We start from the raw sequence: 17,730 nt of genomic DNA on the forward strand, positions 1-17,730 counted from the left end.
TTTCCTTCACCAGGTTAGGGAAGTTTTCCATCATTATTTCTTTAAACAGCTGTTCAACATCGCGATTTTCTTCAGTTACGCTGATCAAATGGATATTTGGACCCTTAATAGTGTCCCATATCCTTCTTAAATTATTTTTATAGTCTTGGCATCTTTTTTTCTTGCCATTCTGATTGAGTGTTCTGATTGGTTTTCCTGTCCTCAAATAGGGCATTTGACCCTCTTCCTTATCCACTTTGTTTATTTCTTTGTTTATTCCATTTAATATACTTCTCATCTCAGATAATGTGTTCTTCATTTCAGGCTGGTTCCCTTTTATAATTCCCATTTCCATTTTTATGTTTTTTTTATCTCTTTGTTGAAGTTCTCACTGAATTTATCTACACTTCCCAAAAGTTTATCGAGCATCTTTATAATCAGTGTTTTGAACTCTGCATCTGTTAGATTACTTGACTCTATATCTGAATCTGCTCTCTTCTCTCACTTGGTGTCTGCTTCTTTGTCTTCCCATTTTGCCTGCCTTTCCGTGTCTGTTTCTATGTACTAAGCAAAGCTCCTAAGTCTCCCAGTCTTATTAGTGTGGATTTGTGAAGTAGGTGTCTAGTGGCACAGTCTTGAGAGGGGTTCAGCTGCAGGCCAAACTTAGCCCAAGCCTCTACCCTGCTGGGGCCACCTGTTAAGATTCAGGTCTGTCACCACGAAAATCCGTTCATGGATGGGGCCCTTATAAGAGGCTTCTGCTGCTGCCGCTGCCGCAGCCTCCATCTCACTGAGCCGCTCGGGACCAGGCAGCCCCGCGTCCAGGTCCTGTCCTACCTTCTGCTGTTGCAGGGTGCTTTCTTGGATTTCTCCTTAGTTGTATGGCTTGTTCATCAAGATCCCAGGTGATTTTTCCTTGCTACTGCTCCTTGTTTCCATCACGACTTTGATTTGGTCACCAGAGGGATGAACAGAGCCTCTATCATCTATGCCATTTTGGTTCTGCCCTCTGCATCTCCTTTCAAGGAACACTCCGCTCTCCTCCACATGATTCTAAATATGTGGCCTGACATTATCCACCACAGAAGTGAACGCGTCACCCAGACTGGTCAGTCAGAACATTCTCTTTCTCTCCAGCCCACCCCAAGATGTAAAGCTCTAGGAACTGGTATGTGGCTGAGATAGGCTAACCAGAGCCATTCTGGGGGTTCAAATGGATGGTGAGAGAGAAAGGCAGCCTTTCTCTGAGGCTGCTATCTGGAAGGAAGATGTAAATCTAATGCTTCAACTTCAATCTGACTTGGGTTTCTATTATTTGTAATTGCTTATTATAGTACCAGAAAAACACAATCTGTTATAGTTACTTTCATTCCTTTCTTATTTTTTTTCCTGCATCATTGTGCTTTTTTCTACTAAAGTAGAATCCTAGACTTTAAAATACAACTCAATATAGGCTAACCTACCAAGGAATCCTCATTTAATTCTACTAATAAAGAAAAGAGGGTTAGGTTTTAAAAACAAGTCCTACAAGCCTAAGCAAAAGTTGATTTTTAAAAAAATTCCAGAAACTTCTTTTTCCTAGGAATACAGTCAACATGATGGAAGGAACCGGGGCATTGAAATCAAATCTGTTTAAATACTACCTTAACTATTTAATAGCTATGTGAACTATTTAGCATCTTGAAACATGTTTCCTCACATAGAATATGAAGATAGTACTCATCTCCTGGACTGAGATAAGTCAATGAGATATCACACGTTACATGTAATAGGTACTCAATTAACATATCTTCTCGTTCCCTCTCCCAAAATCAACTTGGTGGTACTTTTTGCATCTTAGATGAATAACAAAAGAGCTACCTTTTAACTACATTTGCCATGTGCCAGACACTATTATAATCGTTTTACATCTATTGACTCATTTAAACCTCAAAATCCAATGAAGTAGGTACTATTACCTACCTCTCTCCAGCTGAGGCACAGAAAGGCTAAGCAACCTGCCCAAAGTGGCCCCACTCAGCAATTCAGGCAGGATCTAAAGCTTGGAAGCCTGGCTCTAGAGTCTGTACTTTTAGCCATTAAACTATGATGCCTGTCTCAGTTAGAAAATACAGCCATGCTAATTATAGTTGATTCAGTCAAGTCACTGGTTTTAAATGGTCTAAATAAATGAAGGAATGCTGGTAATTAAATATGGGAGTGACTGGAAGAGGGAACTGGAGAAAACAAAGGGCTAAAGGGCAAACATAAGGTAAACTGGGTCATGTATTCATTCATTCAACAACCTACTTAATGCTATTATATGACAGGCACTAATCTAAACACTGAGAACGTTCTAGTCAGGAAGATGGACTAGTCTTTGCTCGGATGGAGCAGGTGATGTATGAATAAGTATTAAGCAGTGGTGAATATTGTAGTGAGGAGGGAATATGTAAGTAGGGATGTGAATCAAGAAGCCCACCCTGAGATTAGGGGAAGTGCATTACAGGAGAGGAGATAGCTAGTGCGCTAGCCTTATCTGAGGTGCTTCAGTTAGAGTTCTGAATCACATAGTAACTTGGCTGGAGACTATGCTAAAACTTTGGCACCCCTAAAATTCCATTCTTTTCTCTAGTTCACCTGTCCGTTGTGGAAGGGCTGAGCTGATGAAAAGTTTATCTGGGTTAAAGTTTGGGGAGCTGGTTTAGACCCACTGTCCTCCCTGATTCAGTGTCAACAGCAATGCATTCACCACAGTGGTCTGTCTCATCCTGTCCCAACATCACGGTCATTCCCACAGAGGTCCTGTCATCTTTTGCCTGGTATGCCATCTCTTCCCTCTACTTTTCTCTTAGGGTTGAGCAGCCTAAAGTCAGTTCAATCATTCCGAACAGCTACTGAAGTTCATTGATTTCTTCCTCCTCTGAACTTCCACAAAGTTATAATCTGCACTACACAACGTCGCCCTTAATCAAGTACTTTTACATTGTCTGTTGTTTCACTGCTCATGTCTTATCATTCCAATCATAATGTAAGTTCCTTGAGGCACATTTTACATTCTATGTCCTTAAGAGAATAAGGCAACAGTGAGCACACAATCTATGGGCAAAAATACCTGTGGATCAATTTGCTGGAGGTTAAGGGTTCTTTCCAGGCAGATTTTGCAGTAAAACATTAAAACAATCCAAGCTTAAGTACAATTAAACAATGCTGGGTGGACTCCATCCGCCAAACCCTATTCTTGGAGAGCAAAGGGGTTTTTCAAAGAACAGGTGTGTGAGAATAGTGGAACAGAAATATGATACCTAACAACATACTTTCCTTATCTAGACAACTGTCTTAATTCTTCCTTCACTGGGTGGTGCTTTTTACTAATTTAACAAGAGGACCAGATGCCTAATGGATAGTTAGCTTTTCTCAGTTGACCACTTTGGCTCCTTTCTGGCTACTTCTGACAGTTTGACAGCCTGTTTATATACTACCAGGAGAGCCTGGATGACTGAAGTGACTATTTCTCAATCGCAGGATGTCCCTCTCCTGTGCCCTGTAACTCCTGAAACCACCTATCTATGTAATGGACTTAATACCAACTCTACAAGGATAAACTTCACTCTCCAATTAATCTAGGTCTTTTCATCCCTTTTGAATCATAAGACTGCCTCTCATTAAGTTCCTTCAGCATCCTGCAGGAATGGGTGTAGGAATCACCACTGTCTTTGGTGACCCTTTTCAATTAACTTTAAAGACTCTTCAGATGTCAGGCATTGTTATCTGTATCTATCAGAGTTTGTTATCTGTTTGCACAATTCTCTACCTTCTGCCCTATAAAGGTCTTTCCGCTATCACAAAAGGCCAGGACTTGAACACCACAGTAAATGAGGTTTTACCCTGTGCCATGAGCTCTCAATTCACCAGAGAGATGCTGAGGCTACAGAGAAGTGGGAACACTGGAATTCCATCATCTTCAGGAGGCAAAAGTCTGAGAACCCAGGGGTAGGGAATTTGGTTTCAATTTGTTGTCATTGACCTAGGCAAGAAATGTAACTTCTATAGGCCTGTGATTCCCCTTCTCAAAAGTAAAGACAAAAAAGACGTATCCTCATGTATCCCTTTTATCTTAAGATCCCACCATGAGGAAAGAAAGCAAGTGTCTGTGAAACTGAGGAATTGACTTAGGTAAATGCATGTCATTTTCATTACCATTATCACTGAGTAATGCTATGATGCAGCCTGGTGACTCTGGGGAAATATTTATAAGAGCCTTAGAGAAAAAAAAAACAAAACAAAGAATAGAGGGAGATGGATGAAAGGCAGAATGAAAAAAATATAAAAGAACATAGCAAGGGGCCCTAAAATCTGCTCAAATGGAAAAAAGTGCCCTAAGCTCAGTTTCAAGTAAAATAGACTCACCGTCCTCAATGTCATAGGCGTAGGCTGAGAGGCGCAAGGTGGTGGCGCAGTACTCGCATTTGAAGCAGCTCCGATGGAAAAACTTGCCCTCGGCACTCAGCCTCTCCATCACGTAGACTCTCTTCTGGCAAAAATAGCACGTGTCGCTGCCTCCCAAGTTCTGCGGAAACTCCTTCTTTATTGAGCCCTGTGGCGGGTAGGGGGGGTGCGGAGATGGACACATCAAGACAACGTCTCTCAGGCTCACCTTCAAGAGGTGCACGGCCCTCTCTGTAAGTGAAACTGATCCTAAGCGATTTTGTTATGAAGCAGACTAAGCTGCTCACTTTACTTCTGGCTCTCTCAAAGAGCAGTGGCACTATTGTAGTGACTGTCACGTGCCCCACACAGCACTCAGTACCAGGTGGGTTCTGAATCAACAGCCAAGAGGAAACCCAATTACAGAATTTCATAACAATCAAACCAAATTATTTTGACAGAATTGTTTTTAAAGGTAACATACTATATATTCAGTATTCATGTGGTTCTAAATGGATATGGGTCCCCTGGACACTAGGGCAATCACTTTTAGAGATACTAAGTATGCTTTCCCATACAACATCCCAAATAACTAGTTCTAGAAATTCAATTACAAAATTTAGACAACGTTGAAAAAAATGACATGGCACATATTGGCACTATGTGTCACTAAGCTACTTAGAACAAACTAGGTTCGTTTACCATAGCTGTGTTATTTCTAGAGAGACAGAGCCCTTAGTATATCTCTTACCAGTTCCTTCTTGTCTAGTAGGGTTTTGGGCTGTTCTTTCCTTTGAAGCTGATTGGCTATCTGCTCAGCCAATGAGCTCACTCCGCCCGTGTACATCTTTATATACTTCTATTGGTTGGAGATTATAAAATGACCAGAATAAAGGGAAATGAGAGGGAAAAAAATGAATAAATTAAGATAGGAAAAAACCTCTTTGAAAGGATAAAATGAATATAATGTGCAGAAAACAAACCATGCCAACACAGTGTCCACAAGCAGGGAGATTCGTGGTAAGAAAAACAGGTGTCAGTGTTCACACAGAGGTATCAGCATAGGCAGGAATAATTAAATTCAGTATGGGAGAATTTAGTCTTTCATGTCTTTTTGGAAGATACGGTGCCAAGGGAGGTAGGAAGACAAGATGGATGAAAATACAGAAGAGTAAGAAGTACCTGTATCCTAGTGACTCAAATTACATCTTGAGAATTTGAGAGGAACTACTCCCATCCATATAGTGGATGCCAGACTGACAGCATTACTCAAGGGTTGGGAAGGCTGGGGAAGTTATTTCTTCATTTAGAAAGCTCACTCTTGCAAAGGCTGACTCTCTACTTGGGTAACTAACGGATGCCAACAGTTTAGTATTACTTGTTATGATCTCCTTTCTCATTATTAATGCTTCACTCATAACCCCTGTCATATACATCAAATATTCCTGAGCTTTATCCGGAAGAACCCTTCTCAGCCCATTCACTCTGTTGATATTTATGTGTTCTACCCAGGCTCTAAGGCCAAGGCCTTCCAGACTGGGCTAGGTATCTCACACATAACTGCAGGAGGCTAAGACCTTCAGCATGTAGATAGATTGCTCAGTTTTGTCTTGGGAAGTCAGGATATTTCTGTTCCAGAAGAGATTATTGTTTAATAGGTTGAAAAAAGATAAAAGAAAAAGTCCAACCAACTCAATCTTCCTTCTAGCAATGTTGAAGAAGTAACAGGAGGAAACTATCAAATTTCAATTGTATACCTTCCTGCTATGGAGCCCAGCTCTGAGCCTGTCTCCAGGGAATGAGGTCAAAGTCTTGCTGGCAATCCTTTAGAGACTCCACATCCAGGTCACCCTTCCATGTAGAGATGGCCAAGACACCTAGTGTATGTGTCACTCCTCTCATGAACTATATAGAATAAGGGTGCTGCCTGCAAAGTTTGAGGAGCCTGACTCTAATTCCTACTGAGAACACACCAGAAGCAGTTGTCTTGGGGATGCCAACAATCCTGGATAGGAAGTGGTTCGAATGGACAAGTATATAAGCCACATGTGGAAGAATCACTGACCTGGGCTGGCAGGGACAAATGAGAAGCACTCTAGGAGGAAACTCTACGTAAACATGAGAAAACGAAAACATAAATGGGCAAACAATTCTCTAAGGTTCAGTTGGAACTGAGGAGTCGATTATATTTTCTATTTAAAAATAAGGAGATTGCCAAGGATTGGTGCCATTTGCTCATTAACTTTACAGCTTATACCCATTAGTGGTTGAGAAAAACAAGTGGCTCTTTAAGCTAAACCTTCTTTAGATTAAGGACATTAGGAGAGCTTAGGCCTGGAATAGACAGATACCAGGCAGAGCTGAGCAGATCATTTAATAGCTGACACCGAGGGAGCAGAAAATTTCACTTCTTTCATTGTGCAATAGATAAGTGAAAGCATGGACCAGATGTCAAATATGAGGCTGGGACACTGAGTAAGCCTTGGGTCCTGACTGTTCCAAGCCCTTCTCTCCCACCAGAAATTGGCATCCTCATTACATCTGTAATCAGCAATTATAGCCCAGGGCTGTCTGCGTGCAAAGGCATTTGTCATACTCAGTTTTCAGTGATGTGATAATATTGACAAGCATCCCCCAAAGAGAGGTTCTATTTGTTTCTGGCCTGAAAAGCAGATGGTTTCTTTTTCCCCTCACTCTTAAGAAATAGTAGCAATGTAGCAATTGTTGGATTTATACTATTGCCAGAACACATACACATGTTTCCACACACATACTCCATGGTTTGCTATTAGCTCAAGAACAGGAAACATAAACAGGAAGGTCAAAAAGACCCTCTTATCTCTATAAACTACTCTATACTGGATCAGTTCCACTGTAAAAAAATGGTCGGGTTCATTCTTTAAATGACAATTCAAGAGCATCCAAGATACTGCATCTTCGTCACTCCATTTGTTTACACCATGGTTCATACTTTGTAACACGTATTAACATAAAGACATCTGGAGTTTAAAAAGATAATGGCTAAAATATGTTTATTATTATTTCATTTAGTTGAAATATAATGAAAGTGGGTTTACTGCAACAGAATTTGATACAACAAAGGCTAGTAGCCTCTCTTAGGTGTATGCTTATAGCCCTCACACAGACAGATGGACACACACACACACACACACACACACACACACACACACACACACACACACACACACACACACACACACACACACACACACACACACACACACTCTCTGACTTCCTACAGGAGACAGGCCAAAGTAAAGAACTCTGCAAATTCCCTGGGGCTAGATGGCATTTGTGTAGGTGAAGTGAGCAGAGGCTGAAGAGGAAACACAGCTTTGCCCAGTTCCAGGCCCACTACCTGTCGGAGGGAGTCAGAGGAGGGAGAGGCGGGGTGGCTGGAGGAGCGGAGACTAAGAGAAAGCTCCCACTGGTCTACAAAAAATCGACGAGAAGGTTCAGGCTCTGGCTATAAAATACAAGATGGAGAAAAGAATTAAAAGTTACACACTGACTAGGAATAAGGAATTTGGCAGTTTTAGACCCTTTTACTTTAGACCGTTAACTAAATAACGAATGTAGTAAAGAAATACTTAGAATTTCTTTCTTGAGTGGCTCATTCAAGGCTTGCATGCTGCTTTTAGCTTGTCCTTCCCACCTGCTTCTAGGGATGCTCATACTTGAACATGGTCATCATACCTAAGAGCATTCTGAAAGCCTGTCTTCCTTTGCCTGGTGCTCTTATCTTACTTCGTCTGCTCTGCATGGATAACGCTGCCAGCCATGAGGCAGCAGAATGCAGAGGTGATGCTCACACATATACTCTGTGCTCTGCAGAGCCCCTCACTGCCCTGGGCTTAGATTTCTCCTGGGCAGGAAGAAAATTCTACTACCCTCTCACTCCACTCACAAATAGGCTTACAAATAGTGAACAATAGAGACAGCCAATCAAGAGTGAAGCTTGCTCCTTCTACAGAAAGGCTAGTAATGTGGCTTTTCCTCCTCCTATTGCTATTGCTCAGAGAAACTCTGCTCACCAAGGAGCCAGCCAAATCCTAGCAATGATCAGGAGAAAAGACTTGAGGCCCCAAGTCCTCTGCAGACTGTATGCAGCATATGCACAAAAGTGGGCCAGGGTCTTCCTCAGTGATGGGCCCATACAGTCCCTAGAGAGTGAGAAAGTGACAGAGGGCTTTTGCAAACAATAACTGCTTAGTTTTCCTACCAAGTTCTGGGTGAAGGACTTGCAGGGTGGAGAGAAGAAGTACTGTCATGGTAAGGAGAAACCCTCTGCCCCTCCCGCTCCAAGTAGGCCTATTATATCCCCTACATCAGTCCACACTAACTTCACAGCTATGAGAGGTGACTATGTGAAGTGTCACCAGCTTCTGCTACAGGTGCTCAGCTGGCTTAAGAGCCCTTAGCTCAGCACTCACAGGCCCGATGAAGTCCTGGGGGAGATCTCTGTAGAGGAGTGCGACCCACCAGAAAGAAACAAGAGAGAAGACTGAGTGCCCCCAAGGGGTAGAAGAGCAGTGGAAGCTAACGGGGTGGGGAGGAGTGCGGGAGACAGTGAGGCAGAGAGCTGGTGAGTACATAGGTATGATTACGGGATAGTGAAAAGTATTGTAAAATAACATAAGAGTGACCCTTAAAAGCATCTAGACAAGAGCTCTGCACTGAAGAATCTGGAAACCAGCCCTTTGGGAAAATGAAAGAAAACTCCCTGCAAATTTTACTGCTATCTTCTCTCTTGTGCACTGCCGTCCTAGACGTCTAATAGTTTCCTCCTGCCAACCTCTCCTTTTAGTCAACATACTTCCCTCCATTCTTTTTCGTTTAGATACTATTTCAGTAAAAATCATCAGGATTTCATTACATATGTATTCCCCAAAATGCAGAGCATCGTCTCGCTATGAAAATACCTAGTTTTCTTTCTGAGAGGAATACAGCCTGGGAAGAAGGAAGACAGAAGCTGAGCACACACAGAGCTCATGGGAGGAAGCAGCCCCAAGAGTGAACAAAAGCAGCGCTGGGCCAGGTGAGGAGATGAAAAGGACCCTAACCTGCACCTCAGGTTGGTCTCCTCTCACTGCCCCCATGTGCCCTTGGCAGCACAGACTGCCTACTTCTAGCTTGGTGGAAGCACAGGAAGACAACCCTATGACTAGCTTCCCAATGGATCAGAGAAGTAACTGGATTTACTGCTGAGCCATAAATATGTTTCTCAGAGAGCAAAGGCCAAAGAGAAGGTAAAATTTTTTCAAAAGACCCATGTGAAATTAGCAGCTAGAGATGATTTTTCACTCTAGTTGCACAGATATATCCACTCACGAGTCATCTTTAAGGGTAACAATAACAACCAAAAAACTTTCATAAAATAAGCAGGCTTTTTAAAATGGGTATCTCTGCTATTCATCAAATTATACGATGGCCTGATGTCATCTGTAATTAGCCCCTTTTGTTTTTCAGAAAAGACTAGCTAAAGCATTTCATATGCGCTCCCATCTTGCCATATCTTCCTTCTCCATCCTCTTCGTACTTGAGAAATCCCCACACTGGTAAGAGCTTTGGCTCTCTCAGTATTTCTACCTCAAGGTCTCTCACTTTCAAAAGAGCTAAGCAAATGTCACTTGCTTATTGATCTAGACCCTTGCCCTAAGAAGTTATACCTGCTACTTAAATGCTATTCCACATTGGCACATATTTTGGAATGGGAAAGGTGGCAGACATGAGAAGTCATTAGACTTTTTATAACAACACAGACTCTCAGGATCCGTATCTGATCTGAATGCTGGATGGATGAATGCTCTACTGTGAATACTACTTCCAAGGTCAGCACTGTTAGCAAAAAGAAATCTGGCTCTTGGCTGGGTGACAAGAGTGAGCAAAAAGCAAGAGGAGAGGGGATCATCCCCACTTTCCCTCTGTTCCCCACCCAACCACAGCGTGCCCAATCTGTGTGGCTCTCAGCATCCCATGCCACTATTCATGCTCTTTTACCCTCTCATGGTGGGGACTCTGCTTGCCACGGATGTCAGCATCAAGATCCCTGTACGTCTGTTGGCAACAAAGTAGAAATTTAAGCTCCATCTAAATGCTCTATTTGGACCTACTAAGTGACAGTGCCAGAAATTCAGAGTTCATTTCAATACAAATCCCCTGTCCCCTACTGAGCCCCACCCCAAGGAACCACAATCCCATCTATATCAAATCCCATGACCCAAGGACAACTTCTTGCACAGCCATTCTGCCCACCTGGCCTCTAATGAGGTCAGTTACACAGATAAATAAAGAACTACAGTTAGTACAAAGGTGGAACAAACATATTTCTTTCAAATGTGGCACAAGATTAAAGGCATTAAGAGGGAGGTTTAAAAGGAGCGGTGGGTTAGAAGGGCGAAGCTTTTCACAAGATATTGGAAAGGAAAGGTGGGGAGATGGAAACTAGCTGAAATATATGACCATTACAACAGTCCAGAGGGAACTGTAGGGTGGGAAGTGGTCCCTTCATAGGAACATGGGACAAAAGCATAATTTACCAAAGGGAGAAGTGCACAAAGACTGGAAATGTTTTCAGTAAACAGATAGGAATATCTGTTTGGGAGAGTGGGAATCTATAAGATGGGCACATGATATCTCTGTTGACCTGAAGAAACCATTAACACAACAATCATAATCAAAGGAGCAGGAAAGGCCACTCTTATCAGTCTTTAGATAACTGAGGATTCACCTTATGGCCTTGTACTGGTGGAAACTGATCCAAAGCTATCACTGTAGCTACTCTTTTCCAGAGCCCACAGGAATTCTGTCTCCACAGGCAGGATGAGGCCAACGCTTAGGCTCCAGAATCACATCACTAAGATTCAGTTCCTGGATCCATCTGTATGACTTTGTATAAGTCACCTCCCTACTCTATGCCTCAGTCCCCTCATCTGTAAAATGGAGATGATAACAGTATCCGATTCGTAGGATTATTGTGAGAATTGATTGAGATCACACTTGAAAAGAACCTGCAGTACCTGGGTCACAATAAAATGCTTCTAAATGTTAGCTCTTATGACGAGACAAGGCATAGGGTAGTACTACACCTACAGTGGCCCAGGGGCACAGGCTGAGCCTTTAAAAATCAGACATATTTTAAGGATTCACTTTTTAAATAGGCCGCCTTAGTTGAAGAAATGCCTTTCCGTAGATCTTACTTTTAAAATTAGTATTTTATTTTATAGGGATAGACTACAAAGGTCAACAAAGTCATTCTATAAATGTTTTATGTGTGTGTATGTGTGTGTGTGTGTGTGTGTGCGTGCTTGTCAAAAATGTACGCTTGTTGTCCTAGTTAACATGTTTGTTTTTGAATGATCTGCCAGGAGTGTGAGTGGGGTGGATAGGAAGGGTTGGTGTTTGCTGGCAGAAGTTGGATAAGTAAGAGGCAGGACTCTCAAAATTAGAAGGAAGCAAACTCATAGTGAAGCCCTATAAAAAGCTTCCAAAAGTTCATATGAACTCAGCCTCCTTGGGCAGCAAGGTAAAAATGGCTGCTTTAAATGAGGTTACATAAAAATATGTTGCTCTCCAGGGCTTTTGGACCTCTCAACCTAGTTTGTGATTGCACAGTTGTATTCCTATGACTAGATTAAACCACAGGGTTTGAATGTAATATGCATGATACTGAGGTCCAATTAGGAATTTGCTCATTTGTAGCAATAAAGGTTGCTTCTGCTACAAATGGTCTATTTTTTTAATAGTGATCATTGAAAAGAGAGAATCCTGATTTGGTCTCTACCCCAGCCATCTACACAGGCAGGCAGGAAGACATAAACAGGACAACAGAGCATGCAGAGAAGGTCACCTGCTGGCCGCCAGGCACCCGACAGGGAGGTGGAGCAGGGGGAGGAGAGAGTGTGATCACTTTTTTGGGGCAGGTCCGAGAACGCTCCTTTTCCCGTCGCTTTTATACCAATAGACACAAACAGAGAGAACACTGGTGAAACAATGGCCACATTTAGGCTGGTTCTGGAAGGACCAAGGGGCATTTGCCGAAAGCATCCCAGAGGCCCCCTTTCCTGCCTCCATCCTCAACAGCAAGTCACTGTATGGTCAGGGAAGGTGGTGTGTCGCAGCCTGTTGTTGGCCTCCAGGTTGGACTTGCACTGTTTATTAGATGCAGCTGGTCTTGGGGTCAGACTTGCAGTATAGTACTTCCAAAATGCCAGGGATTAGGGTATTCTGCTCAGTTGGTTATATCAGAGAAGTTGGGAGACAGAAGAAATGGGCTTGGTTATAAGTGGAGAGAGAAAGGACACACAGGCTGCCATCGCGAAAGGGCCATGAAGACTCTCTCAATGGCTCGCCACCTGTATACCCAACAGCAGCAGAGCAGCACTCTCCCTCAGGGCTACCTATGAGAACACTCTGCCATTGCATCCCTCTGCTCAGTCTCCTAACTCGACACTCAAAAGGTTCTAGAAAACTACCAAGGAAATACAAGAAAGTGCAGGAAATAGGATATAAAAATTAAACATCTTCACCACCTGAACACCACACCTATGTCCGTGGATTGCCTCCCCATCCTGCCCCTCTCCATTGCAATCCCTTCCTTGCGAGTCTGTCTATGGTTTAAAGAACCCTGCAACTCAGGAAACAATCGCATATTCCTAGTCAGAGGAATCTTCACTTCCTCGTGCCCAGATGACCATGTGGGGCAGCACACAGGTAAAGCCTGGGAGGAGAAACAGTTCTAGAAGTTGCGGGGTCAGGGAAGCAGCTTCCCTGTCTGCTCCCACCTCACATGACAACCTACTTCCAAACAAAGGCTGGATAATGTGCAGTTTGCCTGTAGGATGCACTTCTGAGATCAAAAGGCAAAAGGGTGGGGAGGGAAGAGTCAAAGTGTTTACACAGGAAAGTAAAAAAGAGAAGTCACTGGCAAGCAGCGGTGTTATTCACTTCCTCTTCATACTATGACCTAAGTTAAAACTAGTCCTGGCGCCAACTCCGCCATCACTGTTGTGCTTGCCACACCCTCCTGCCTTGATCTGAACTACTTCACAAGAAACACAAAGTGAGTCATGATAAGGTGCCGCCAGTCAGCCCCTCATTCCTAAAGGGAGATAAAGGGGACCAGCAGTCAAGATGAGTCAGAAGTAGGCTCCAATGCACCACTGGAGCCCCTCTATCCCTAAGTTTCTGTAGCATCTGGCATTACCCTCCAATGTTCTATCTTTTAGGAGATAAATTTACAAGGCCAAGATTAATGAAACCATCCCTGCTTTAGTGATGAGAAAAAATTATATGTGAAGATAATGCATTTCACATGGATGTAAGAACTGTGAGTGATCGTTCTTTCACACCCAAGTAAATTTACAATTCCCAACTCTATACAACATGAAGCATACAACCATCTAACAGGATTTTCATTGCTCATAGTTTCTCATTTATCTACCTAGCTACTCTGTCATTTCAGCGCCCACTCCATAAAACTCAGGTTTGAGTTTAATGGCTCTATTCTGCTGCCTGTATGGCCTAGAATATTCTACTTCATTGACTATGGTCATTTATTATCCAGGTGACAAGCCAGCTGTACGTCTCCCATGTAGCACCCCACACAAGGTTGGAGGTGAGCAGATGCTTCATAAACAGGAGAAAGACAACCAGGCCCATAAACACTAAGCTCCTGACATCCCTTCAGTACAGCCCCATCAGGCGAGGGGCTGATTTGGCAGTCTTCATGAGGACAGGGGCCTCCTTGGGTGGCCCAGGGTCCTCGGGTCGCACTTTCTGCTCCTAAGACTTCCTGGGGGCAAGCCTACCCACAGCTGTCCAGGAACATGTCTCTGACAGTCATCTGTTCACTCACCTACATGTATTACAACTGACCTCCCTTCCTCTTTGTTCCTCCTATCTTAGGGTACCTTTGTAAGTATTGTAAGAATATAGTTTGGGGGAATCTTAGTTTAGAGTTGACTTTCCCAATGAGCAGATACTCAACTAAAGATTACCTTTCAAAATATACCTTCCACCTAGACTTAAAGGAAAAGAGTAAGAAAATAAAATGGAAGTGAATTTCCAGTGACCAACTCCCCCTCTCTTCCCCACAGAGAAACAGGCAGCTTGGCTTCTGTTATGAGTTTGGACATTGTTCCCAAGCTTCCAACTCAGGCTCATGGGCCTTGCCTTTGATGTGGCATATTATTAAAAGAAAGGTTATAAAGGAACATTTTGCCTTGAATATAATTCAAATAAAACCCAACTCGCCAGCACCTCCCAGCAACTGCTGGCACTCTATGGCACAAAAGGGAATTGAGAGTCAGCTCCCTTGGCTAAGAGTCTTAGCCCTCTCAGAGTCTTAGCCCTAAATGATACCAAACCATGTAACAGCAAGTCTAGCTGCACTCAATAGAGCAAGAAGATGTCAGCGTGAAGTGGGCGAAGTACAGTAGAGGCCTTCAGTCCCTCTGATGGTTTCCTAACCAAGTGCCATTCCCCCTCTTTCTGTCCCATTCTGTATTGCTTAGGAGAAGCAGCTTTCCAGGAGATCCTGCAACTACTTTAGTGACAATTTCCAAAATTAAATGTAGACAAACATCAAGAAAATACCCATGATCATCTATATTCAGGGTCTGAAAAAAATAGAAATAATAGTTCAAAATGATTTCCTGGATAACAGTTTCCTACTTAACATGGAAGGCTCCACTGCCCCAATTCTCAGGCTTGCCGAATTCAGGGTTCTCTTTCCAACAGTCATGAGGACACATGTCAGCAAAAAGTCAACTTGAGACAAAGGTTATAATAGTATAACCCTAAAGGCTAGGGTACCTGAACGATTTATCACACAGCTTTAGTTAGTTCAACACCAAATTAAGAGCCCAACCTTCTAAATGGTTTCTCAAATCTCAAGGAGTTAAACAAATCATGCAATAAATCAGTATTGTTTGTTAAAACTTTTCCCTAGAGTCACAACTCAAATGAGCACAGAGACGCCCTGCCTTTGTGAGCTAGGGTTCTAAAGCACAGGCCTCAACCCTGGCTGGCTTAAGAGGAAGAGCAGGGTGGGAAGGCCCAGGGAGGCAGCACCCATTCTGGTTCCTGGGCATTTCCTTTACCTGTTTCCACTGAGGGGTGGGAGCAGGGCAATCCTGCTCAGGTAGGCAGCAGGACGGCTGGCTGACCCCACGCTCTTGTGTCGGCTGTGACACACAGGTCAGGTATGGATGGGGGAAAGGACATGGAGACAAAAGAAAATAAAATACATTAAGGTAGAAGACATAAAAAAGGTACTCGTGGAGGACAGACACAAATCTATGAACTGGAGTGATGGTGGTGGAGCCATAAAATTAATTCTTAGAAAGTTACACTTATAAAGGAAACGAAATACTCCATCCCCCAAACCAAAAGCAAATGCAAACAACAACAACAAAATAAAACAGAAGCTGTAATTCTCATCATTTTTTTCCCCAGCTCAATGCTCTGAGCCTAAAATGTTAATTCTTTTCACTCAAAATGAAAGCAACCATCTCAAAGAGAACTTTCTGTAATGGAAAGCATTCCAGCCTTCCTGAAGTGGGTAGGACCTGAGGCTGTAGGAGCTGTCAGGTAACCTCAAATGTTTGCGAACAATACTATCATCTTCTCTGTGAGCCATAACCAAAGTCTAGATGTGAGAAGTTAATTATGGCCAGACTCCAAGCAAAGTCAGTGAGTCAGTGCCCCTTTTACCCTGTGCGTAGGAACAATGACTGATGCATATGGAGAAGATGAAGAGAGAGAAAAAGAATGCAGAGGATGGGCTCCCTTTTTTCTGGACTCGCTCTCAGGCCATCAGGGAGTTTTATAAGAAACTTTCAGTGTGAATTTTGAAATCTCAGCACCTCCTCTTGCAAGAAGTCTTAGTGACTTTTAGACATACAGGAGGAGAGATGAGATCAAACAAGGACATCGCTTCAGACTCCTATCTAGCATTCTGAGGCATGACTTAGGATGCAAGCAAGTTAGTATCCATGAAGAATCTTTAAAATGAAGATAGCCTGGGAAAATTATCTGCAACACACAAAAGAAGCTTTATAATAAGGATGTTTATTACCTCTGTACTTTATCATGAAAGATGAGAAACAACTGAAACATCCAACAATAGAGGAAGAGTTAAGAAAAGCATGGTATATACACACGCACACTGGACGATGCTTGCAAAAATTTTGGAACAACATGGGAATATAACCAAAGTTATATGAAAAAAGCAGAATAGAAAAGTGTATATTAAGAATGGCCTCAACTACAAAAACAAGAATGCACTAAAAAAAGACGGAAAAGAACTGTAACAAAATATTAATAGAATTAGAGGTGTCTTAATTACCTTTATTATACTTCTCAGCACTTTTCTCAATAAGCATGTACTTCTTTTATAATTTAAATGTGAACATATGCATATGAATAGGTATACTGACATAAAATTTAAAATTCCTCTGCTAACTTTTGTCACAGACACCTCAGACATGAACGGTGAGTATAAAGCAGTGCAGAAAACATGAGGAGCCTCTGAAATGCTCTTGTCTGCCACACTCACATAGGGGAAATAGCAGACACCAATCTAGAGCCCGTGAGTTCTTGGGTCTGTGACATACCCCGTGTGTCATTCAACTGAAAAGATCTTTCCTTCCCTATGTGGCCAGACCAAATGTGGATGGAAGGTGTAAGATGGGGTTTACCTGTCTCCTCAGGCCAGTGGACTGTGGAGGCGCATTCTCTTCAAATTTGGCCAGCAGCTGGGTTGCCATGTACTTCACTTTGTTCTGGTTGCCAAGAGCCACATCCATCCTCCTGTCCGTCAGAGTGCTCACCAGCGTGGGCCTTCCTCCTCTGCAGACCCGGGGCGCTTCCTCCTGATGAATATTGACACCCCCAAACCAGCCTCTGTTAGAGAAGCCCTCAAATGCCCTTCCCTCAAAGAAAAAGTACAGCCAGGGCCTGACATAGTGGCTGGTATTTCTGACTTAGGTTGAGCTCAACAACTCTTCAAAGTTCTAATCTCAGGATGGAGTATAAAAAGGTACTCGAACTTTTGTTGGTGGTGTCATATCCCAGGAGAGCCACTGCCCTTTGCCAGATGTGTTATTCCAAAGAGACAGGAAAGTCCTGGTGCACATGTGTGCGTTTGTTCCCTTGGATGCTCTCCAAAAAATTAAACAAAGGCAAAAGCATCTGCCCATAAAAATTCTCATAAAAGATGAATATGAAAAGATCTAACAAAACTAATTAGGAAATTAAAGATTTCGGACAAAAAGAGCAATTCAGTATAATCTTCCAGCAAATCCCAGAGAATTCTCACCT

The 17,730-nt window shown here is 42.8% G+C and overlaps 1 protein-coding gene across 1 annotated transcript in view; it reads right to left on the minus strand.

The window, feature by feature from the left end:
- The window catches only part of MICAL3 (microtubule associated monooxygenase, calponin and LIM domain containing 3), a 188,923-nt gene that overhangs the window by 80,137 nt on the left and 91,056 nt on the right, over positions 1 to 17,730 (minus strand). Inside the window, exons 15-17 of the mRNA XM_025041083.1 lie at positions 17,109 to 17,342; positions 15,510 to 15,593; positions 4,369 to 4,555 (exon numbers count right to left, since the gene is read on the minus strand). Coding sequence (XP_024896851.1) covers positions 4,369 to 4,555; positions 15,510 to 15,593; positions 17,109 to 17,342 — 505 coding nt within the window. The remainder of the gene's footprint in view (positions 1 to 4,368; positions 4,556 to 15,509; positions 15,594 to 17,108; positions 17,343 to 17,730) is intronic.

This window comes from Pteropus alecto, unplaced genomic scaffold (genome assembly GCF_000325575.1).
Source record: "Pteropus alecto unplaced genomic scaffold, ASM32557v1 scaffold76, whole genome shotgun sequence".
In the NCBI taxonomy this organism is placed as follows: Eukaryota; Metazoa; Chordata; class Mammalia; order Chiroptera; family Pteropodidae; genus Pteropus; species Pteropus alecto.